Raw genomic sequence first — 25726 nt, 5'->3', positions numbered from 1 at the left:
GGAGTCCAACTAAACAGCTTTTTGTTGTTTAAGCAGTATTTTTTGGGAGGGTATAAAATCTGCCTCCCAGCCATTTCTTATTCTGGAGTTTGACACACTTTGCAGGCCAACTACGGAAATTAGAAGAATATTGTTCAAGAAACAATATCTAATAAAAAAACATATTAAACAAGCATGCAGCAGAAGAGGAGCTAATGCAAAATAAAAGCGATAACTCGTCTGTTGACCAGACTGCTGCAGATTGCGTCATCTAATTACACTTTTAATCCCAAATGTCGCACCCCATTAATTTCCCCCTTCTTTCTGCTTTTTGATTTACTGGTTCCAAGCAGACAAAAGAGCTTTACCAAAAGTCTTCTTTTGTGCTATGCTGCAAAGAAAACACTCAGACCCTGACTAATTTTGTGACTGCTTAATCTTATGTCTAATTTTACAGCCGTTCTGCTTTTGCTGACACATTCGAAAATTGTTTTTCTACTCCAAATGGCGATCCAAGATTGATTTGTTGTTCCCTGTTTGATATTACCGTTGGTTGAGATTCAAGTGTTGAAGTAGCAGTCCTCAAGAAAGACCTTTACTCGTTAATTTTATAATGCTTTCATTAGCCACAATGGAACTTTACAGCCCTCTCTCAGATCCCCAAAGTGCCATTACTGTTGATCATTCTCGTGCGGTGCTAATCACTTCTTTTTATATGCCATAAATACAATGGTCTTAATAGAGCGTTAAATTTTCCAGACTCAGAAATTTTGTTTTGAATATCTCACAGAGGCGTCACATGGGACTGGACCTCAGATTTTTTCCACACTCCAAATGACAGCTTGTTAGTCAAACTTGCATGTAATGGGAATCTGGAGTTCTCGACTTGACGATGACCCGACCTCAGTAACGGAGAAATAGGCCAGCTCTCGACTCCCAGCACTGCCAAACTCTAACGGCCTTGAATCTCTCTAAAACAGCTTCTTTTGCAACTTTAATCCAAAGTCTCTGACGGTTGTTCCTTCCAGAAACCAGAACTTTTCGCACCTGCCCAAACCAATAAAATCATGAAAATAAAAATGCTGTTGCACTTTGTGAAGGGTTGAGTGTTATAACAAGCACTAATCACGCTGTCAAGCCATGGCTGCATGAATTGGTTTGAAAGTGCATGTGCAGAACTTCTGCTAGTGCTTGCTGCAAGCAAATGACAGTCAGTACACACTAATGGACAGCAGGCCACTTTTTAAAACTACAGCAGCTTGATAGCCAGTGAAAACACAAATAGAAAATCAAGTGTTGAGCTAATAGAACCCCAAAGAGTCCACAAATGAGGCTTGACTCAGCTTAGCTTGGCTTGGCCGTAACGTGTCACACTCTTCTTGTGTAGGGAGAGCCAGGACTTCCAGGGCTGCCTGGACTCCCAGGGATAAAGGTAAATGCTTTGCTGTTTTTACCCCCAGTCATACCCCTGCTGTTGTCCCTGTGCATCCCCTCCAGCCTCCTCAGCAGAGCTCAGAGCAATACTCAACCGACCTCATCATCATGCCTCATGCATGACACATTAAGGTCTCATAACGTTGCTTCCTCCTGCTTTGTAAGATCTGTAGTTTCATCTCTGAGAGTGGCAAAGGCACCAAAATACCTGTGCAGTCAGTGCAATGACAAATGAGGAGTTTTTGATCCAAACTTGCCGGAAATCAGCAAGAAAAGTGTCTCATTATGTCTGTGAAGAGTGTAGAGGTTTATGAATTAATGATTGGGACACTGGCAACCACTTTGGTCTACTTCCTGGAAGTGGCATCAAAAGAGTCGGAGCAAAATGTGTCAAAACTTGTGCTTTTAAAGGAGAAGTTTGTTTTTATATCATTATTTTGAATTTTTCAAAGTACGCTTTTTCAGTTTATTGAACAGCAGATGATGAAACTAAAGGCACAAAAGGCACATAGTAATCACAATCCCTTCATATCTTATGATCTGCAGCTTGAAATATAACATGTGAATGCAGGGAATGCCGGTGCGGGAATGATGGTGTTCAGTGTTTGTTGCTGCTTTGGTTCTGCTTTCTTCTGTTTTGTGCTAGCCAAGAAAAAACCTTGATACCCTCCTGATCCTACTGTAAAGGCCTGAATGTTTCATGGATTCTAACAATATTTTGCTAACGTAGCACCTGCAGGTTTCTGAGCTCGCCTTGCACTTTGTTCTGCTCCACATTCTTGGCTGTTTATCTGATCAAAGCTTCAGAAACGGGCGTCCAAGGGCAGACGATGTGCAACAACCCGACTATCTTCATGAGGAGAAACATGCTGCAATTGCAATGTGTATTCAATAACACATGCAGAGGTCAAAATAAACAAAGCATTGGAAACGCACTATGAATGAAAATGAAAAAACCTGCTTCAAAAAGCTGGAACAACTGCATTAACAGCAAAAGCGCTGTGAATACACAAATGATGTGAAGTCAAAATCCCACTAAACCTGAAAAAATAAACACTGCAAATCAAGAAAAATTAACAAAAGTGCCCCAGACCTTTAGGAGTGCTAAGTGAAACAGCTTTATTATCAACAGGATAGAGAGAAGAAGATGCTGCATATGTCATTGAGTAGACCATGTGACAATAAATGCCATAAGAGCAGAGTGCCTCCGACTCTCATGTTCTCATCTCTACTGTGCCAAAACACAACTTTACAAGCATGAAAATAAAACCTACACTGCTTCACCTTAGAGAGAGTTTCTGAAAAGGAGAACGCTTTACTAAAGTAACTGCTGCTAGGTGTAGCTTAAGTTGGCTCAGTTAGCCATGCAGCTACTGATACTTTTAGCTACTCTGTGTACTCTGGGCTCTGAGTAAAAGGTTGTTACAAAGCTCTGTTAGAAGTGCAGCTAGCACCAGCAGCCGGACAGAACCCTCACTCAGGTCTCCCGAGGTGACACCCCTCTCACTCTTCTCCCATCCCCACCATCTCTTTGCCTTTAGCAGTGTCAAAGTCCAGGTCAGGTCAGGCTGCAGTAATTTAAGTTCACCTCCCGATATTAAAACTACGCTGCTTTCCCATCTAAAAAATCAATTCTGTATCTGGTCTTCTCCTCCTGTCCTGTCAATAATAAAGCTGTTTCATTTAGCACCGACACAGACCTGGGGCACCTCCATTTAAAGGTCTAAATTTGAAGTGTTTATATTTTGCAGTTGTCTTGGGTAACACGTTTTTTCATTTGTGGTGCGTTTCCACTGTTGTGTTTGTTTTGGACTCTTGCATGTGCTTTTGAATTTGCATCATTGAATGTTTGCATCACGTTTGTCTTGATAGAGATTGTTCAGGCTGTCGCAGATAGATCGTCAACCCTTTTTGGCCAACGTACTCAACTGCTGTAGGGTTACAGGGTACAGGTGAAGAAGAAATGCATCCAAATTTAGTCAAGTTACAGTCAAATGCAATGTATATCAAATCCGTCATTGTACCTCGTACTGGAAGCTGACTCCTTATACGTTAAACTGCAAATGTTGAGGAGTCATTGATGCTAGCCTTTGATATGTGTCAGTCTTTGTGAGTCATGCATGTGTCAATAGGTGTGTGAGTGTATGTGTTTGTGTGCATGTGAAAGTGTCCCAGCAGTCTGTGCATGTGTTTTGTTTTTGAAATGTTTGGTGGTGCATTGTTTGTGTCGTGTAGTCACTAACCGCACCAAATTTGGGAAAATAAATCCTATTTGTTTATTTTTCAGGGTGAGCCTGGATTCCTTGGCCCCCAGGGTGAACCAGGCCTTCCAGGACTCCCAGGAACTAAGGTCAGTGACTCTTGGAGGCTTGTAAAGTCTTGTTTGACAATGATTTGCAGCAGATTCTAATCACTGCTTGTTGTCGTAATCATCATTGAAATCAATAATTCCTCTGATGATGGTCTCATTATCTATTGATATCATTTTAGTTCGGTGATTAAGGCTCAGTTTTTCAAAATGTCATTCAGGAGTGTTCAGAACGAGATAACCCTCACACCCGGAAGCCATCAGTGATAATCCAGACACTAGTCCTTCTGCAGTGCATTGATAATCTGAATGTTGTAGTCTTGCATTGTCCCCTGGACATCTTTGTTGCTGAATCAAATGTTCAGCCTCTTCTGCTGCCCGCAGGTTTAAGAGGAAGATATTTTACTTTGTCTTTCAGGGGGCCTCTGCTGAACATTTCCAGGACCTTTCTTAAATTAAGAGTCTGAAGGTTTATTTGCGAGTCTGGGCCATTAAGCTATCATTAGTGAGTGGTTATTTGAAGAGAAAACCAATGCCTTATTGACTCAGCACTGCTGAATAATGGCCTTGTCCCACTTGGTTTGAAGTATAAGCATTAAGTGATAGAGAGTACAAGCTCTGAGTTATACCACACCGCCCTCTATTGGATTTCTTGAGCCACTTCACTTAGAAAGAAAGTGTTCTCCAATGAAAAACAAAAGGGTTTGCATTTGGTGCTGAGGTGAAGGAGAAAAAGTTGAGGATGCAAATGTATGTTTTAAAGGTTATTCTTAGACATTTCACCTTTCAAATGGTCAAGACTCACTGTGAAGCACAGAGTTCTGACTCAGCATCTACAGTTCACCGTGTTGATCTGTCAAGTACAACACAAAAAAGGTGAGGAGCTCTCGGAGAAGATACCTGGGCCTGTCATCTTTGCGTAAGGAGAAGAAAAGTTCATTTTTAATATTTGGGAGATTCTCTTCTGCTGACAATAAGGAGGAAAACAGGAGGAAGTCCTGACCAGCACTTCTAGATGACACTTGCGGGAACCTCTGCAACTCAGCAATAAGTCAGCCTTCATACTGAGCTGCGGGGCTGTCTGTTTTTTTTCTGTTATAATGAAGTTAACAATGACACTTTTGATACAAAGGCAGAGTTTGGCAGTTAAATATGGTTGAATATTGACATTTCTGTCTTCTATGAATCCTCCTCTGCTCAGTTTGAGTGGCATTCAAAACTTATTCTCAGGTGCTTTAGTGTTTCTACTGTGTGCTGACTGTGATTCACAAAGAATGTACTTTATAACGCTCTGTTGTGCTAAAGCGGCTACATTTGGTGGTGAAATGTGAAGCTAATGCAGTAGTGCAAAAAACTGCTGTTCCTCCAGGGTCCACTTGAGGCTGGCTCCAAAAGCCAATAAATCCCCATTAGGTCCCATGTTAAAATGCCTATCTTTAAAGCATACTGGAGCATAGTTACAGCCTGGTACAAAAACAGCTTTTGGGTATGTAGCCTATTTATTTATTTATTTATAAATACACATTGTACGGGAGGTGAACTAGATTGATCAAAAGTCAGGTTTCCAATATGACTCCTACCATTTTGGGCTTCATAGACGTCACAGAGACTACATCCTATGTACTTGACTACAACCTATGATTGTGCTTCTAAGTTTTTTCTTTTGTTTCTACAGGGTGAGAGAGGTGACCATGGGCCACCAGGAAAGGGTGAAAGAGGAGACCTCGGACCTGTTGGACCAAAGGTTAGTTATTCCAGTGCACATGAGCATGGGTTCACACACAAATGCCACCATTTATAATGACAAGAAAAACTGGATCCCTCAGCCACCTACTCACTTTTTCCTCAGCTGTCTTTTCATCCATGAGGTTCATTGATTTTTTGCTTCCATCTGGAGCCTGTGAGATTTAAACACACTTTAAAAGTGGACCTAGCTTTTAAAGATGATAAAGTAGAATGCTCCCCCTTCCATTCAGTCATCAAATATTCATCTGTGTGAACTTAGGGAGCTGAGACCGTTATAGCCTGTAGTAAGTTCAAGGCTCTCCCTGGAGTCTGCTTAAAGTAAACCAAATCTAAATGAGTTTACCATTGTTTATGTCTGGCACTGAGCCAGCAGGTAGCTGAAGCTCCAGTCTAAACTTAGACGACCAACAGATCTGTTTCACGTCCTATTAGAAACCCAAAATGTCAAACCCCTTCTTTATCAATGCCAGAGTTCAAATAAACACTTTCTCCATTGCTGTGCGGTTAAAGCATCTTAAGGCTGGTTATTTTAGTGAGGTTGAATGTGTTGATCTCAAGAGAGGAGAAGGAGAGTTTAATATTTTCCTTGTGTAATAGATGTCTTAAAGGCATTGAATATTTTATGATGAATTCAGATTGAACTCATAAAGACAGTTTATTTTATGTTTATATCTCTCATGCTCTTACTCTGTCACCATGCCCCTGACCCCTATATTCTTTTCTCACTCTCTAACTCCCGGCAGGGTTCACAAGGGGAGTCTGGCACACCTGGACCTAAAGGGTCAAAGGTGAGTGAGCAGATATGTTTTCTTTAATTTAGCAAACATAGCTTCTTAATTAGATTTTGCAGGTGACTCAGATCTTGGATTTCCTCCATTTGATGTCCTTTATTGTTAGTGCTTTGTTAAAACCATGAGACGTTTTACACAAAGCACTTTATATGAAGATATTTTATTGCCAGAAAATAAGCCCTGCAGACAAACAGCCAGAAGATGCTTACTTTTATGGTAGCAGACTTGCAAGTGGAGTCATTTGCTGGTGGAGAGAAGGTGTTTTATTGTCAGTAATACTGCTACAGATATGGATATTATTGGTGTGGTTGCACGATCCAATTCCAAAATATTGGGAACAAACTTTACTTTCTAATCTCATGCTTGGTGCATCTCAAAAAATAAGAGAATTCTAAAAAAGTTGATTTTATAATATACAAATATTTGCAACTTCTCAGAAGTACTTTCATTCAAACACTCAATACTTGGTTGGGACTTGTTTATCATGACTTACTGCATCACTGTGGTGTGTTGTGGAGGCGATCAGCCTGTAGCAGTGCTGAGGCGTTATTGAATCCCAGTATTGTTGGTCAGGTGTTTCTAATCTTCGTCTCCTAGTCAGCAGAAGGAAGCATGAAGTGCTCTAAAATATCTTAGTATGCAACTGTGTTGACTTTGGACTTGATAAAACACAACGGACTAACACCAGCAGATGACAGGACACCGCAAATCATTTTGATTTTAAAGAGGACTGCTCTTCTTCTCCGTAGCCTAGGTAAGACACTTCAGTTAAGACTTTTTCTCTGGTTCAGGAGTGACTTGATATAAGGAATGCAACAATTGTAGCACTTTTTTCCTGAAGACATATGTGTGGTGGCTCTTGATGCACTGACACCAGCCTCAGTCCACTCCTTGTGAGGCTGTCCTAAGCTCTTGCATCAACTTTTCTTGACAGTCCTCACAGGGCTGCAGCCATCCCTGTTGCTTGTGCACCTTTTTTTCCCTTCCAGTCAACTTTCCATTAATAGGCTTTGATAAAACACAGCCAGCCTTTTCAGTAATGGCCATCTGTGGCATATCTTCCTTTTGGAGGGTGTCAATAATTGTCCAACAACTGACAACTGTCCAGTCTTCCCCATGATTGTTGAAGTAGACCAAGAATTGCTCAGGATTTATTCTGTTTGAATAGTAATTTCCCCACCCTAAAAATAAGATAATATGATATTTTGAGATATGTATTTCCAAGTAGTTTGAGCAGCAGGCCTTAATTATCAGATTTAAAAAACTAGAATGCTTGAAACATTTTAGTTTCTGTGAATGAGTCTAGAATATATAACATTTTCACTTAATGAAATGACTGACGAAAATGTTGAACTTTTTTAAGATATTCACAATTTTTGGGATGCACCTGTGTATTCTTTCAAATAATACCTGTAAAGATGGAGCAGATTATAAATGAGGATAAATAGTGATAAATGATTTCCCTGTTTTTGTGTTTTATGTTGTTGTAACAGCAGAATTGATATTTGTTATTTGTCTTCTCAGGGAGAATTTGGAGATAGAGGAGATTTGGGATCTGTTGGCCCACGGGTAAGCAAGAACATTCTCATCTCTTGATTTACTCTACCATGTTGCATTATGATTAAAACTTAGAATTTAAACTTCTCAGGACATGCTGGCAACCACTGTTAATGTAGTAACACGCAGATCACCACTGGGGAGCATCACTCAGTTCTTAGAGAAGAAGCACAGAGCTATATCTCTTCTGTTTCTCTGTTATTATTTGCATACATGATGTGCAGTACAAAAGGACAGCTATTTAAATGTGTTTCTGAATGTTGTAAACATGCAGGGCCCGCCTGGACAGAAAGGAGACCAAGGAACCACAGAAATCATCGACTACAATGGAAACATTCAGGAGGCTTTACAGGTCAGACAAGACAGCACAATTAAAGATGATTACAACACAGATTGGACTTTCACATGCACTTCTTTTAAAAGGAGAAATAGGCCTCGCATTATAAATTCAGTTAATAGTATTTTGTAGAAGATAGGCCTGCAATCTTGGCCGTATTTTAGTATATTGGGGGTTGAAACTCTGCTATCATCTTGATAATTCCATCATTTTTCAAGTATCACGAACCTGCCCTTAATTTTTATATTTCTATATCAATGGTTCACAACATTATGTTAAAAGTAGTCCTTAAACTTGGGGGCACATCCTTCCGAATACGTACCTGTGCACTGTATGTCCTCTGTGATAAATATGCTTACATCAGCTCTTTAATAAATAGCTTATTTAGAGGGTGTATCTGTGCAAAAAAAAGTGCTGACACAAAGGTTTCTTTCCTGTATGACCTCTGCAATCTTATCTCTCACCTCCTCCCCTTTTCCACTCCTCTGGCCCACTGCAGAAGATTACCACTATTACAGTGACGGTAATTAGGCTCTATGTATTCTGTGTATTGTGTCATACCCACAAGTGATTCATCTCTGTCTTCGCATGGGCCCAACCCAGTGTCCACCCTGGTTTGCACTGCCTTGTTGTTTGTGCTCCCTCCCTAAGCAACACATTTGCTTAACAGCGGATGAGACTGTATTCAGTGCTCCGTATGCTTCTGTGCCATCAATCTCACTAGCTGCCTGAGAGGCTGGATGTCTGCCTGAATGTCGGCCACATTTTCAAAACTTACACACTTTATTTTTGGGTTTAATCATATGAGGCTAAATTTGTTTAAGAATGAGCCCAGAGCATGACACGGACTGGTATGATGGATATTTGGTCCAGCTTTCTTACATGAAAAATCCAGATTTCAGACCTTTACTGACTTTTTTGTTATATTATGTCTACTCCAAAATAACTCTGCTAATGTTACATGTCATATAGTGTCTATGCAGCTTATCTGGAACTAGCTTGCATTTATAGATAGACCAAAAGTACACATTGCAAAGATACTGAGAGAAATAGGATTACTGCAATTGATCACTAATTTCTCTTTCACCAAACAATTAACATTTATAACCGAGGAAAGCCAAAAGGTTGACTTGTGTAAAAATGTGTAATTAAAATATGTATTGTTTACTTCCAGAGTGATTTGAGCATTATGAAATGTTGTCAGTATAGTAAAAACATTGCTTGCTTAGTCCCATACATAATTTACCCACTAGACTGTAAAATCAGCCTTGTTTCAGTCAACTTATATTTCAGACAAGCTGGTTAGCACATTTCAATGCCACAAATCACGTCATTATAGCATTTAAGATATTCACAGCTCCTGTGAGGAGTATTTAAAGTGATTAAGAAGCACACTTAATCCAGTTGTTGCAAACAAAACCAGAGGAGATTTTTCACCAAAAGAACACAATATACACAAAACCAGGAGAGAAGTATGAGGTGCTGCTTTGTCCATAAGGGGTGCCAAAATACAACCTGACAGTTCTTCATAATGTGGCAAAGTACATAGTTTTATTACATGCAAAAAATAAAAGGTAAGAAATGAAATGAAATGAAATGAAATAATAATCACACAGATAAAGTTGTAAACAATTTTAAAATGGGCTGGAGTTAAGAAACAATAGCCTTACTCAGTGAAGATGGAACTAAAGTCTAAAAGTACTACGTTGGATAACATGGGAGAATACTGTCACAAACTGAACCACATTTTTCTTAAAAATGTAGGGCCTGTATCATTTATTGGTTTTTTTTTATGCTGGCAGCAGCTATTTTCTAATCAACCCAAATGCATTTTCAGTGCTTGGTGTCCTCAGCACAACACTCTCAAAGTCAGCTGAAGTTAGTCCCTGTGCTCACATCACTCTTTGTTGACTTTGGAACACCTCCACACTTGTCAGTGTTGCTTCTTGATCACTGACCAATCAGAATCAAAAAGGGGCGGGACCTCTGATATCAACTTTACCAACAGAGATGGCACATGTCTGTACCCATGCAATCATATCGTTTTGAGTTTCAGTTATCCCAGTTATTAAAGATGTACTGTGTGAAATAAAAAAAGATGGTTAGTTTTGAAATTCCTAATTGATAACCATAATTAGAAAAACATAACCCTCCCGTCCCCTTATGCTGGTTATAATTAAGTGCTCTAGCTAACATGGTTTTGACTTTGGCATGTGATTTCAAAATGAGCATCATAATTCATGACTGTTTGCTAACATTTATTGTGCCCTTTGTGAGTAATTTCATTGTGATGTTTCACTTCCACTGGTGATGGATTTACAAAATGTGTTAATATTGAATTAATCCATTGTTGAGTATCAATATATTAAAAACTTTGTTTTTATTCTCAGGGTCCTCCTGGACCTGCTGGTCCGATTGGACCGCAGGGTTTTAAGGTAAATCCTATTTTTCTGTGCTTCTTCCAATCCTCACATTGTTAATGCTTATTTAGCAATCAAACCAGCTGGTGAAGTAACATGTGCTAATCTTCTGTTGAACATTACACTTTTATTGTGTTTGTAAAATGTCAATATCCGTTTTCTGTTTTTCAGGGAGATCGTGGGATGCCTGGTCTTCCTGGATTGGATGGTGAAAGAGTGAGTTTGTTGTTTTTCAAGTTGTAGATGAGTTTTTATCTCTGAGTGTCTCCATGTCTAGTTATTTTTTCCAAGTGACAAAAATACCTGAAAGTAGATTTTTCTCACTTCTCTCAGGGCTACAAAGGCTCAAAAGGAGACATGGGAATGCCTGGATCTTCAGGGGATAAAGGAGGAACTGGTTTACCTGGCCTTCCTGTAAGAGTCTTAGTACAAAGGTCAAATTATTTGAAATGCTTTTTTTTGTATTGTCTTTTTTAATTTCTGTCTTTTGATCTCTTCTGCCATCCTTTGCTCAGGGTATCAATGGGATGAAAGGCGACAAGGGGGATTCCGGTCTAGCTGGTCCTCAAGGTCCTTCAGTAAGTCTCTTTGTAGACACTTATTATTACTCACCATACTCAAGTCCTTGAATTCAAGATGTAGCTTACTACAAACTCTAACATCATTTTGTGTTAAGAAATTCAGTCAAAATGTAATCACCGTGTAGAAACAGTATTCTGTCATATCTATTCTGTATTGCCTGTATTTGCAGATCAGTGGTCCTCCAGGGCCACCCGGGCCCCATGGACCTCCAGGACCAATGGTTAGTGTTTCCAATCAAATTCAATTCAATCCAAGCTTGTCAAATCCAATCCAATTCAACATAATCCAATCCAATATAGTTCAGTTCAGTTCAGTCAAGTCCAGTCCAGTCCAGTACAGTCCAGTCCAATCCAGTTTAAACCAGTCAAATCCAATCCAACCGAGTAAAATCCAATTAGATTAGATCCAATCCAATCTAATCTAATCTAATCTAATCTAATCTAATCTAATCTAATCTAATCTAATCTAATCTAATCTAATCCAGTCCCATCTAGTCCATACAATGTAGTCCAGTCCAGTCAAAATCAATCCAGTTCAATCCAATCTAATCCAATTTGATCCAACAAAATCCATACAATACAATGCAATACAATCAGAGATAATTTATTAAACAGGTTGTAAACACCAAGAGTTTACCAAAATGCTGTACAGTCAACAAATTAAAATATAAAAACAACATTAAAAACACTTAAGACCAATGGCCCTCCCCCTCACATGTAAACCCTCCCCATACACACTGTCCAAAGAAAACTTCAATGTCTTCTTACAGCTGAGTGTTTGTAGCTTAGTATACCATTTTTCTGTGTTTTCGACAAGAGGGAGAGGGTGCATAGAGTAGAGGTAGAAGGATTCAAATAAGCTTAGTTCAGCTGTACAAGATAAGAATAATGGACAGAATGTATGACAGAATCTACAAACTAATATTTTTCCATGTTATTTTGTTTTCAGGGCCCACACGGTTTCCCTGGACCAAAGGTAAAAATACAAGAGAAAGTACAAGTGAAATCATTTCTCATGTTTGGTAATGTAGGGGGTTTTTGAAGCGACTATTGACATAGTCATTTAAATGGGAATTTTAATTCTGACCAACTGATTAATCTAAGAAAACACTCAGAAAACAGACACAATTGAGCTCTATTTGTTTAACACAGTTAAAAAGGGGGTCACAGAGTCTCTGGGGAAACACTGCCGAATGGTTTGCTGAGTGTGGCTAACTTTAGCAGAGCTAGCACCAACAGCCTGCGGTCTCCTTTGGGGTTAACATCCACATCCCTGTGCTGGTTGCACACAGTCCTGGTCAAGTGGTTGTATGCCAGTTTAACCAGACGCAGCCTACATGCAACGTTTTCATTTTCTATATCAACATACTGCCAAATCAGGACATGCTATAAGATACTATTTGTCATCTGTGGCTGTTTACATCCGGGTAGTAGAGTGGTGATTTTGGTGCTGAAGGAGGGTGATGGTGATGGTGGACTATTTGCGCACATCCCTTATTGTAACCATTCACATTAGGGCCACTATGACCCTAAAATAAACCAAAACAAATACTTTTACTAACCCCTTGTTTCAACATGCTAGTGCCACTGAAGCTCTGAAAACTATCATGTTTGCCAACTTTCCCTGTTTCCATTGTTCCCTTTTTTGTTCTAGGGAGAACCTGGTTTACATGGTATGAAGGGTATTCGAGGAGAATCTGGTCACAAAGGCGACCGCGGACCACTGGGTCTCCCTGTGAGTACTATAGTGCATTATGGGATGTCTCCAGCCACAAAGCCCAAGCCATTCTTTCCAACATGCATAGCAATCTCTCATTTTTAATAAAGCATTTTTGTATATTTGTTAAAACATGTGAGTGTGTGTTTTTATGTGTGTGTGCGCGTGTGTGTCTATGTGGCTTTCTCCATTTTCTGTCCTCATTGTCATTTGCCTCGGCTGACTTTTTGCCGTCGTCCCTGTAACACAGTGTAATTTAGTTGTTGTAAACCCTGCCATCAACCTGTCCTAATAACAGTGTTCATCTGGTACTAATCCCGCCTTGTTCATGTCACTCATACCTCCATAACCACACAGGGAGCCTCCGGCTTGGACGGCAAGCCTGGAATTAGGGTGAGTGTCATGTGACCAGTAGGCTTCACCACCCAGCCTCTGCCCCCTCTTCTCCCTTTCACACTCCATACCGCCCCCTTTTCCTCAATGTTTTTACCAACATCACTTCATTTTGTTTTAGTTTACTGCCATTAAGAATAAAGTTTAAAAGCTTTTTTGGACGTTATCGTGTTAGCAAGGTGTTATGAGTTTAAAGAAGCCACTGTGACTTTAATTCAAGGGATAGCAGCTTTATAGAAAGTGTTCCAAAGCTCTCGTTTTGTCCTGTGTTGCATTAACTCAGCATTAACACACACTCATATATTAACTGTGTCATCAGTGTTGCAAATGTTCTTTGTGGCCAATGCACGTGTACTCTCAGCAGCTGTTTGTAGGTCCAACCAGATGGGAATATTGTACAAGTGTGAAAGCTTAACATCTATTTTTGCTATCCATGTTTTGTTTGCTTAAAAAAATCGACTTTATTATTAAATATGAGCCATTATGATTATGTGAACTCACCTTGCCAATATTTTCTCTGCAGGGCATGGATGGGCCTTCGGGTCCGGCTGGTCCAGCTGGGCCGAAGGGTGACATCGTAAGGCATTTTATTTTGATCTTGTAGCTGACCTATGATACTTTAAAATTTGACCTTTAAAGCTCCTGTAAGGAGGTTTTTTTTTTTTTTGAAACCGACTGAAATTGATATTGAGGAAGCTTTGTAAGCTACAACCAAGTTCATTTTTCTTGTAATTAATAATGCTAGAAACCACTGCCACAGGGTAGGTGTCAGACCAAGTGTCTGACAGCAGGCTGCAGATACAGCCTCCTTCTTTACATTTTCTAAGTGATATAAGTGATATTTCTCAGTGCTGTAAGAAAGCAGGATGAGATTGTTTTGGTCCACAGGGGATGCCAAAATCAACACAGGAGCTTTAATTTCAGATGTCTTTGACATTGTTTCGTTTTAAAGGAACTGTTTTATGTTTCGTCAATGTGATTCCAACTTTGATTCCTCTTTATTAGGGCGAGAGAGGCGCACAAGGGGAGCCAGGGCCAAGGGGACCTTACGGACTTCCTGTAAGTAAAAAAAAAATACATGAGGAATAAGGAATGAGTAAAGAGAAGTTCATAGCACCTTAAGTGAGGGCCATTTTAATAAAAAGCCCACTCAGAGGATTGACTTTATGAACAGTAATTTCACTTACAGATTACTCAAATCCTGTGAATACAACTTTGAAAAGAAACCGACAGCTCAAATTAAATTTACATGTATTTCAGTTTTACAGCTTGACACCCATTCCATCTGTTAGAATGGAGAAGGCAGGATTTAAGACCTATACTGCAGCCAGTCAGCAGGGGGGAGCTTTAAAAGATATGGCTTCACAGTCAGTGAAAGAATTCACTGAATGTCCATTGTAGGTGTCCATATTAGGATACAATCAATGGGCGAGCCCAATGAATCTTAGGTGCTGGAGACACCAGGCTCACCTGTCTGGTGGGGAGTTAAGCAAAGCTCTTCGCCTTAATACAATCAAAACTTTTTGTCCTCAATTTTTAAGGGGCAAATGGGCATTTTAACAAGTTGCCTAATTGGGATTCCTTTGCTTTTGGAGCCAGCCTCAAGTGGACACTGGAGGAACTGCAGTTTTTTGCCCTTCTACATTGGCTTCATTTTTGAGGTTGCTGTTCAGTTTTAATGCACTGAAACAACAGCCCACGCCAAGCAGATTATTTCTTACATAGATGCCACATTGAGTACATACTGAAGCAGCAGATTTAAAACACATTAGCATTATTATTACATCCACCATCTTTGCGACTGTTCAACATAATCAGTTATAGCTTTGGTGATAGAAATGGCAAAAGACAAGCATGAACCTCTGACTAGTAGATGATTACACCAGGTGTGCAGGTGTACATGTAGAGATCTAGATATCTAAATTAAAATAAAAATCAGTTTTTATGAAAGTCAACCACATAAAAGTTGTAAGTCATGTTTTCTTATTTTGTTTTTTGCTTGCAGGGGGCAGCTGGAACACCAGGCTTGGATGTAAGTCTAAAATTTGATTTTTCATGAGGCAGAGAGACAGAAATCGTCTTTGTTGGTTTTTTTCTCAGAGAAGAAGGGCTGCCTTATCTTTATGGCAAAAATTAATTAAGTGGAGTTGTACTTTTTCAGGGGTTGCCAGGCTTAAGGGGAGAGAAAGGCGACGATGGGGAAAGAGGAGAAAAGGTAGATGTAGAAAGGATGTTATGGCTTGTAAACCCCTTAACAAAACAGAGGACTGATGTCAATGGACAGTCAAAGGAAATATATACATAATATTGTACAAAGATATTTTTGTGAATTTTTAAAGAAAATATTATTTTTTGCTGTAAAATAGTTCTTTGAAGTGGTTGGAAAGAATAGACTGGCTGAAATCAATTTTTTGTGTAGATATATTTCATATTCTTCTGGATTATATTTTGATAGATAGATTAAAAATGCTAATTTAAGTCTGTTTTTTTAGCACTTCTAGTTTGTGGACAGAACTCATCAACCACAGCTTATGTAAAAAACTGGATGACAACTCCATACAATGTTCAATGTACAATTGAATTTTGCACAATAATCATCTGTAGTCTTCTCAATCAAGCTTTTGTTTCTCACTTTTGAATGATTTGTCATCTCATTTCTCAAAATCACAAATTCAATCTCATTCTGAAGCATTCCAAAAAAAGTGATTTCAACATGTTAAATCAAACAAGTCCATTGACAACAGGTTCTTTAACTTCACTTTTTATTTCTGTTGTTTCCATGCCTGAACATAGTCCAAAAACACTTCACTCCCATAACCTCCTGAGCCTGTTGAGAACTCTTCCTTGCTTGTGTATACCGTAGATAATATCTGTCACTGCTTTATCTCTGTTTACTAACCCCTCTGGAGTGTCTGTAGATCATTTATGTCTTAGAGAAACTGTATCCCATCTAATTTGACAGTACACAGAGATGAAGATACTTACCCATAGTTCAGTGGATCTATGCACTTAACTTTTGTCCAATATAGAATACATACAAGATATGCTCCTGCCACTGGTGATTATCAACAACTGCTTACACTGATTTTGACGGATAAGTTATGACAAAATTTGAATGATGATAAAAGAAATTGCATGAAAGTTCACTTTTCTATTAAGAGTTAATGATATTGGTGAGTTTTTAAAAGATAATACAGCAGCATATAGTACAACCCCAATCCCCCAAAAGAAGGGATGCTGTATGAAATGTTAATAAAAACTGAATTTGATGGAGAAAAAAGAAAAAAATGTAAATCCTATTTTAAATCAAAAATAGTGCACAAACGACATACCAAATGTTGCAACTGAAAATATTGAATTGTCTTATGAAAAGTTTTTGCTCTTTTTGAATTTTATTTGGACAGGCCCTGTTTATCATTGTGTTGTATTACCGCTTCTTTTAACATTACTCTGCAGATGTTGAGGAGACCAGTTTCTGGAATTTTGTTATCTATTTTATTTTATCTTATTCTTTTAGCATTGCAAAACTTGTTCTGTGTTTTGTTGTACATGTCCCAACTTGTTTGGAATGTGCTGCTGGCAACATATTTAAAATGAGAAAATATTTAACATAAAACATTCACACGTATCAGTTTCAACATTGGATATATTGTCTTAACAGTATTTTCAATTAAATTTAGGCTTTAAATAATTCACAAACCATTAAATTAGTATTTTTTTCCACATGTTATAAAGCATCCCAACTTTTGGGGGATTGAGGTGTAACAATTGATTTCTATTTTATACCAGTGTAGATGTAATATTTACATCAAGAGTAGAACGTTTCCTGGTTTTATTACTTGTGTGAAGTTGAGTACTTCTGACATGATTACAAATATCAAAATTGGAGAAAGGTTGATATTTGAGCACTATCTTTGGTTGATTCTGTTATTTCACAATGCATGTCATGTAGACTTTGGAAGACTAACTTCAATCCAAATATGAAGGGATACAGTTTGATCTGTTTTAAAGTGTGTTAGATTGAATTCTGTTCTGAAGGTTTTTTTCCCTGCTACTCTTTCTCATCCTTTGTGCCCTTGACCTCCCTTTTAGCAATCAGCTCTGTTTTTGACTCCCTCCTCCTTTACTGCCCCCCCTCCCTGTTCTTAGGAATGTTTTTAAGAACCCTCAAATCCTGTCTGATATCTCCTCCTATCTAACATGGACCGTGTCTCCTTCTCCTTTGTGGACCTCCTTCTTTTTAATCACTCCCTCGCTAATAGCAGTTCTGTCCCAAATGTTAAGAAAAAATGATGTTAACTTGACCAAATCGTTGTATCCACAGGGGGAGAAGGGAAAGAAGGGCAAAAAAGGGCCTAAGGGCGAGAAAGGCGAACAGGGTGCCCCTGGATTAGATGCACCTTGCCCATTGGTATGTCCCAACTGTGAGCTGGGAATTTCTTCCGAACCACATAGAGCAGTGGTCCCAAACAAGGATGAGCGCTCTGTGGCTACACTGATACCCAGCATCCACCAGAACACTGCAAATTTTAAGAAATGAAGTCTACCTATATCCTGTGTCTGCAATTTTGACACCTAAAATGTAAATGTGGCTGGATTGTGGTATCAGCAAGCCAACAGGGCCGCTCCTCCTTCGCTTCCCCTCTTTCGGCTGTCACAGGAGACGGTCACAGGGCTTATAGCTGTCCACTTCTCCCAGTAACACTCCTAGGTCATCTTTGCAAACAGGGTTTCCGGGGATTTAAGGGTGAAAAAGGGGAACCAGGGCAGCCAGGTCTGGATGGGCTGGATGCCCCATGCCAATTGGTACAGTATTTCTCTTCTTCCTCCACCTCTTACCCATGCATGCTGCTCACCTTCAGTCACCTCTGAAACTAAACCATGCATGACCTGAGAGCTTGAAAATCATGAATTCACTTATTTAATTTATAAATGGTAAAAAAAAATACACCAACATTTACATCACTAACTTCCTGACTGCAAGCAGCCTATTTTAGATAACACAGATAATGCAGATGTATTACAAACAGCAAACACTATAAGATACTTAAATCTATCCATCTAACTGAATCCTTCCTTTCCCATGATTAAAATATTTAAAGCAATTCTGCTTAAATCCTGTTTCCTTCCAGCTGATCCCTCCATGGAGCAGTTACCTTTTAACCTAATGCTAACACATATTCCTTTACTGATGCCCAAGGACCCCTCCTCTACTCTGTTAACTCCCCCTTTTCCCCCCTCTGTATATGTACCAATTGGGCCAGACCATGAGCAGAAAATGAACATTTTATATGACGCTTTCACAACAACGCATTGTAAATCTTCGGTACAAATCTATGGGGTCAAAATATAGAATTTTGTCAACGTCCAAGGTGATATGATAAGCATAATGTGTGTAGATAAAGAAAGGATTCCACATACATAAAGATCTGCTTCTATCCCACTACAGTCCCTTCATTCATATGGACCAGCTGTGATGATTTTATTTTAAGACAAACTCACTGATTCTTTCAATGTGTCCAAGATTCCAGTCATCTACATATCGCTGTGCATGAGTTGTATATATTTTTCTGTGTTTTACATGCATGAAAGAGAATACAGTGTTTGCAATTGTAAAGTGTGATGTTCATAAGATTTTATCATCACACTAAAAGGTAAAGTCTAAAATCGAGGTACAGATAGATTTGAGCTTTTTTTGGATTGGTGATGCAGGTTTAAGTTTTATGTCAAGTTTAAAATGACGGTCCATTTTTTGGACGTAGAACTACAGAGACATACGAACAAGTACATTCATTCACTTCCTCTGTGATGGCACAGGAGTTACTGCAGGTTAAGTTCTTGCTACATAAAGCCCTAAAACCTTGATATCATGTAAGGTGCAATATGTTTAAAAGAGATTGTCACATTTCCTTCCCTAAACTATAAAATATTTCAGCATGGACAGTGATATAGCCAAAGCACTTAATACAATGGCTGTTCAGGTTTTACAATTCATCAGCTGCATAGCAAACAAACTACCTGTATTTTGAGGACTTCAAGATCTAAAAGACCTCAATAAAGGCAGAGTGAGCAGGAAAGTGCTCATTAAAACTAACAGAGTTCATTAATCTAAGTTTGTGATCAACTTGAAATGAGTAGAAATCATATATCTGATGTTGATATGTCAAGCTTTCTGATTCAAATTAACTCACTTGCTTTTGGTTTGATGGAAGTTTTGATATTAGCAGTTGAAATAGCAGTTTGTGTTATGATCTGTGCATTTTCATCATTAATACCTAAAAACAATACTCTTGTAATGTATCATTGTTTGGTAAAACAACAGTTATTTACAGTTTTGTTGGTCACAAAACTGTAAATAACTCTGCTAACTGCATTTGGTTGAGAGCAAACTTGGCCTTCCTGTTTCAGCCCTTATAGTTGTTTTCTTCCCTGCCATTTCTTTAACAGGGCCCAGATGGATTACCGATGCCTGGGTGCTGGCAGAAGGTAAGATAAGGATATTTGAGCAATATGACCATTATGTGACAATATATTTATCAAGTGTACAAAATAAAAACAGCCAGATATAACAAGATTCAGAGCTAGAGAATTATGAAATTAATTTGTTAGATGTAAAACAGGGTTAATTAAGGCAAACTTCAGAGCCTAAGTTACTGTAGTAAAAAGTTATCTTGTGCACACAATATAAAAACTTGTTCCCACAAGATCATTATTTAGTGAGCACAAATAACAACCGGTGCACAAAAGATAACTAGTTAGCTCAAGATAATAATCTTGTGCGCACAAGATAATAACTTGCACCCAAAGGATAATTCACTTGATCCCATAAGATAATAGTTTGTGCACAAATAATAATTAACTTGTGAGCACAGTATATTTAACCCTCCTGTTATGTCATGGGTCAAATTGACCCATTTTAAAGTTCAAAATTCTAAAAAGGAATAGTTAATAAAATAAACAAAAATCTAAGTTATGTAAAACTACTGTATTTATATTTAGGTATATCCAATGTACATTAAAAGAAGTTTAAAAATTAATTTTCATAAAAAACAAGTGATTTATCCTCATTGAACCATGATATGTTAGGATTAAAGAACATCATTGCACTAAATATTGATTTAAATGGTTAATAGTGAGTTAATAATGAGATTAAAAGAATGTTTATGGGGCGCTGGTGGCCTAGCAGTCGAAGTGGCCTAGCAGTCGAAGCGCCCCACATACAGAGGCTACAGTCCTCGTCGCAGGGGTCGACCATTTCCTGCATGTCTTCCTTCGCTCTCTACTCCCCACATTTTCTGTCTCTCATCAGCTGTCCCATACAATAAAGGCAAAAAAGGCCAAAAATATAACTTAATAAAATTAAAATTGAAAAAAAGAATGTTTATTGGGATTTTTTGGGGGTTCTGACACTTCTAGATCATTAAATATGCCCCGGGTCAAGTTGACCCAGGAACATTATTGCTGTCCCTGAGAAACGAACATAACGGGAGGGTTAACTTGCATACACAAGATAGTAACTTGTGCGCAAGATTGTCTTGCTTCCACAAGATAATAGCTTGTGTGCACAAGATAAGTATTTTGTGTACATGCTATAATAACTTGTTCTCACAGATAGAGATATTTATCTTGTGCACACCGTTTATTAAATGGTGTATACAAGATGAATTGTGCAAAAAGAAAAGTGAACTTCTTATCACAAGATATTTAACTTTAATACACAAGATAGTAACTTGTGTGCAAGAGATAATTAACTTGCTTCCACATGATAATGGCTTGTGCACACAAGATATTTTCTAAAAAAAATAAGATAAAAACAGTTACTCGATGTCACCTTGGGGGCTCTGTATAAATTATGTCGTAAGAACTAAGATTTGTTTTCATGTTTGTTTCAGCTTTTCTATGTTTGCATGAGTATCTCGTGATTAAGTTATAACAATGTGACTCACTGTGTCAAACCAAGTTGTTCAACTCAGTCATGAAACATCATGAAAACCTGTCCACCTTCATGTCATTCTCTCTCCTGTGTTTTTCTTGCAGTGATCACTCTAACCTGAAACGCATGGAGTTTGTAAATAATGCTTCTTTTTTTGGTATTTATAGTTTTTTTTAATGGAACAAAAAAAAAGTTTAAAAGAAGAGAAGTCTATGTGTACAAAAAGAGATAACCGTCCCTAAGCTGCTTCTACTTACATCACCGTGTGGAGAAAAAAAAAACGTGTGTGTGTCCGCTCTCTCACATCCACATTGTGGTGGAGTTCGATCCCTGGCTGGCGGCAGAACTTGTCTCTGTAGTCTTTGCATGGCTCAGACCGGACCGTCGCAGCCCGGCCAGATTCACAAAGGAGTGAGGAGATGAAGAAGGCTGAGGAGGAGGAGGAGGAGGAGGAGGAGGAGGAGGAGAATCTGGACTGGCTCTCTAACACCAAACGCTGGGTGTTTTGTGTTGTTTTGTCTCAACAAGCTCACCGCCCATTCACGCAGCACCATTTTCTAAAAAAGAGACTGCAAACAGAAACATTGCACCCCTGACCCTGCAAAAGCATGAGTAGTATACTGAAATGATATATTTATGTATTGTACATATGTGTCACTGTTTTGTGGTTGCGTCATGGCTTCTGCGGAAAAGAAAACAACACTAACATTAAGAAAAACATCCCGTATTTTTAAATTAGTAATTTCTTTTGCTTTATCTTCTCAAGGGAGTCACGCCATGGCTGGTAGCCTGAAAGCCCCAGAAAAGTAAAGTTATTGTTGCTTTATTGTGGTGATGCCTGCAGAGGGTGTGGTATCAGCAGGTTGTCACTGTGGCACTCATGTGTCACTGCACCATCACCTATGTGGTGCGTTCACTCACCGCCGGACAAGAGGGGGAGAACTTAGCGGGGCTCACTGCACTGATAGGAAAGTAAATCAGGCTCGCGACCCCCTCTGAGGACAGACTGAAATGGATCCGCAGGAGATTCGCTGAGAGTCTGTCTCCATGGAGATAAGCTGGAACACCTGTCTTTCCTTACAGGCGACGCTTCGATGTCTATTGAGAGCGATTACAGAATGCAATCATGTCTTTTTTTCTTTATTTTTCTTTCTGTTTTTGCTCTCATTCTTTACCATTGTTTGTATTTTATGTATAATAGCCTTTGGTGCCTCAAGCTTTTATTCATTCCTTTATCAGAAACTTTATATCATTTTTCAATTGCCAGAACGGTGTTTATTTCAGGAGGGTAAGCCTTGTATAGTCGTGAGTGTTGATAAATCAAACATTGCGCACTGTTTTTCATATGAATTGTTTTTAAAGGACTTTTTGATTAGCATGTAGGCCGTACCTTACCTGTCCATGGTTTTAAAGGAGCTCTTTGTTGTTGCGAGGACACATCCAGCAGTGTAACAAATATGCTACTTGTTCGTTCTGGACTTGTTGTATGGGATGTTCTCTGTACAGTGTTGTCAGTTCACTGCATGTACACAGTTTATTACTTATGGGTTTCTTAATTATTGAATATAAGCATTAATTTGAGGAAATGTATGAGAAACAAAAGGCATTGTTTCAAAGTGGAAGCAGATTTAGCTGAACCTACAGTAGCTGGTATTTCAGATGTGTCAGATTAAGACAAGTATTGTTGAATAGCAGTAACATAACACTGCTTTTTTACACCTTATATGCTGTCTTAAGCATATGGGAAACATGTAATTCATTGCAAGAAAAGTTAGATTTGATTGACACAGTTAATTGGTAACCTTCCATTATTACACCACAGTTTAACTGGTGGCCAGTTTTGTCACATTCCATATCAGATGGAGCAAAAAGTGGAGTAATAGGTCAGAACTAGGTCTATTTTTCACCATATTTTACTCATGTTTCTTATATTCTCATCACCTTCTGACATAGTGGGTGCTATGCAAAGTAATCCTCACAGTCCCTCTTTTCTTCAGCATAAGAAGTATGCATGAATGATTTACTGTGAGGGCAGATTTTGATGTGATGTAGCAGCAACCACAGGTGGATTCAAAAGCATTTATTTCCATGCCGTTTCTGTTTGATTGTACAGTTTGTCATTGTTTTAAGGAATGGATACACTTCTGTATAGATTATACTGGTGCTATCTAGTAAAGCTCAGTTGATGCACTCTACCAGAGGCAAGAACAACACAACAGGTTTTCTTTATTGTTGTATGTAACAATTTTAATTTTCTGTGCATATATTTGTGTATTGTCTCAATATTTTAAGTGGTACATTATTTATTTTTCTATAGTTTCTTAAATGAAGGCATTTTGGTTCTAAACAGCATTCCTTTCAGTTGTTTCAATGTCTGCTGCATCTTTTTCTACAACGAGGAATCTGCATCATGCTAAGGTGTCACATGATAGGTATGCAAACATTACAGCATGCAGAAAGGTGGTCATTTAGAGATTACAGACTTGTGTGTCATCATGGTGCATTTATTTTAGCATATAGGCCTTACAGTACATGCTTTATTTAATTTTGCGTGTCAAAAAGCTAACTATAGCAACAAAGGTACAGATGGCCTGAGTGTCCAGGCTAAGCCGATGCAACTGTGTCAAGTTAAACATCAGCTTTTTCTCACTCTTTCTCTTCTCTGTCTCTCTTTGCATTGAATGTAGATTGATATATGTATAGTGGATTTTTAATGTACTGTTAAATGTGTGCTCATTTGACAAGAAGTGCAATTTATACTTTGGTTAATGTGCGTAGCATCAAATGCAGCAGAAATATCACATAGTTGTGATTCCTAAAGCTCCATTTGCTCAGTCATGCTACCCTGTAAACCACTACCTGGAACGGAAGACAAAGATACTAAAGTAAACATGGACCTTTCATTATATATATATTTATATATATATATATATATATATATATATATATATATATATATATATATAATGATTGGTGAAAATATTTCTGAAAAATTGTCCCTTCAATCATGTTGTAAAACTTTATTTCCATTGTGTAATATTTACTAAATTTTGTGTTATTTTTCTAAATTTGTGTTTTGATTTCCAGCCTTTGTTACAGTATTTGTTCTCACAAGTTGCTGTATCTTTAGCATGTGCAGCTAATTTTTTTATTGATTTTTAATTTGATTTGTTTGTGTGAAAATGTGTTTCCTTGATTAAGTTGTTTTTTTCTATTCTGCTTTTAGCAGGTGTGCCAAAACACTTCAAATGTTTGTCTCCGTATCAGTATTAGTTACTGTATCAGTATTAGCCGAGCTGGTGGGGGGCTCCAACATGACTCACTGATAGGCCACATCTGTGTATTTGTCATTGTTGCTGAAATGCCCAGAGTCAAGTTTCCCAACAGTAGCTTACTCCCATTGGTCACTAAAAAAACTCCCAAATTAGATTCTTAATGTAGGATATATTAAAAAGACACATGTATTCACACACCGCTGAAATACACTGGTCTCTCATCAGAACATTTGAGTACACCCTCCAAAGCACTGCAGCCTTAGTTAATAGAAATATGGTCACATCAAATAAAACGGCATCTTGCTACAGCAGTGAAAGTACAAAGCAACATCCATGTTGTTGGCTTTTTTATTGAATGTTTTTTGTGTTGTGGATGTTCAGTTTCTCTTCTACATTTCTACTTTTTCATTTCTTACCCGACTTATTGTCATTTCTTTGAAGACCCTTGTGGTCATACATCTGTATTTCAAACTGACTTTTCAAATGACTGTATTGTTGGAGCCAAATAAACAGTCTTTCAAGTACAACAATTAAAACTGTTGTCTGTCTTTGTAGTCTTCTGCTTTCCAATAAAACAATATGTGCCAAGTAAGAGTTATTCAGTCTGTGGTTTAAGTTTGTTGAATTATATTACAGAGTACAGTCTAGGGTTCTGATTAGGGTTGAGGTTATGATTAGTTTAAGGGTTATGATCAGGGTTAGAGATATGATTAGGGTTAGAGTTACAATTAGGGTTAAGGTTACTGTTAGGGTTAAGCTTATGATTAAGGTTAGGGCCATAATTAGGGTGAGGTTACTATTAGCGTTAGGGCTAAGGTTATGATTAGGGTTATGACTAGGGTTTGGGTTATGATTAGGGTTCGGGTTATGATTAGGGTCATTACTAGGGTTATGGTTATGATTAGGGTTAAGATTAGGGTTAGGGTTAAGGCTATGATTAGGGTTAGGGTTATGATAAGAGTTAGGCTTAAGGTTATGATTAGGGTTAAGGTCATGTGTAGGGTTAGGGTAAGGGTTAAGGTTATGATTTGGGGTTGGGGTTTGATTTGGTTCATTGTTTTGAATCTGTGCGCAGGCCTGCTGATCCAGTCTCTGATGGGTTTGGTTCCTGATGGAGGATCATCACGAGAAGTCCTGTGCAGAGGGTTGATATCATTTTCTGTAGTTATTGGATGGTGGCTCAGCGAAAGATGCCTGCCTTTATGTAAAGGACTCTGGTTTCATCCCAGCACTGGAATGCTTTATTGAAGGGGTC

General features: G+C 38.5%; 1 protein-coding gene across 1 annotated transcript in view; it reads left to right on the top strand.

Annotated features, from left to right (window-relative positions):
* LOC117807859 (collagen alpha-1(XXV) chain) overlaps nt 1-23543 on the top strand; it is a 181207-nt gene extending 157664 nt beyond the window's left edge. Inside the window, exons 16-37 of the mRNA XM_034677269.1 lie at nt 1367-1411; nt 3701-3763; nt 5397-5465; nt 6211-6255; nt 7783-7827; nt 8090-8167; nt 8652-8675; nt 10543-10587; nt 10744-10788; nt 10906-10986; nt 11088-11150; nt 11324-11374; nt 12103-12129; nt 12808-12888; nt 13228-13263; nt 13787-13840; nt 14269-14322; nt 15269-15295; nt 15425-15478; nt 17588-17674; nt 19711-19749; nt 21301-23543. Of these exons, the coding sequence (XP_034533160.1) occupies nt 1367-1411; nt 3701-3763; nt 5397-5465; nt 6211-6255; nt 7783-7827; nt 8090-8167; nt 8652-8675; nt 10543-10587; nt 10744-10788; nt 10906-10986; nt 11088-11150; nt 11324-11374; nt 12103-12129; nt 12808-12888; nt 13228-13263; nt 13787-13840; nt 14269-14322; nt 15269-15295; nt 15425-15478; nt 17588-17674; nt 19711-19749; nt 21301-21303 (1116 nt within the window). The 3' untranslated portion in view covers nt 21304-23543. The remainder of the gene's footprint in view (nt 1-1366; nt 1412-3700; nt 3764-5396; nt 5466-6210; nt 6256-7782; nt 7828-8089; nt 8168-8651; nt 8676-10542; nt 10588-10743; nt 10789-10905; nt 10987-11087; nt 11151-11323; nt 11375-12102; nt 12130-12807; nt 12889-13227; nt 13264-13786; nt 13841-14268; nt 14323-15268; nt 15296-15424; nt 15479-17587; nt 17675-19710; nt 19750-21300) is intronic.
* Nucleotides 23544-25726: the final 2183 nt, after the last annotated feature.

Source organism: Notolabrus celidotus, chromosome 23 (genome assembly GCF_009762535.1).
Source record: "Notolabrus celidotus isolate fNotCel1 chromosome 23, fNotCel1.pri, whole genome shotgun sequence".
Taxonomy (NCBI): domain Eukaryota; kingdom Metazoa; phylum Chordata; class Actinopteri; order Labriformes; family Labridae; genus Notolabrus; species Notolabrus celidotus.
This window is presented reverse-complemented; position numbering and strand designations above follow the sequence as displayed.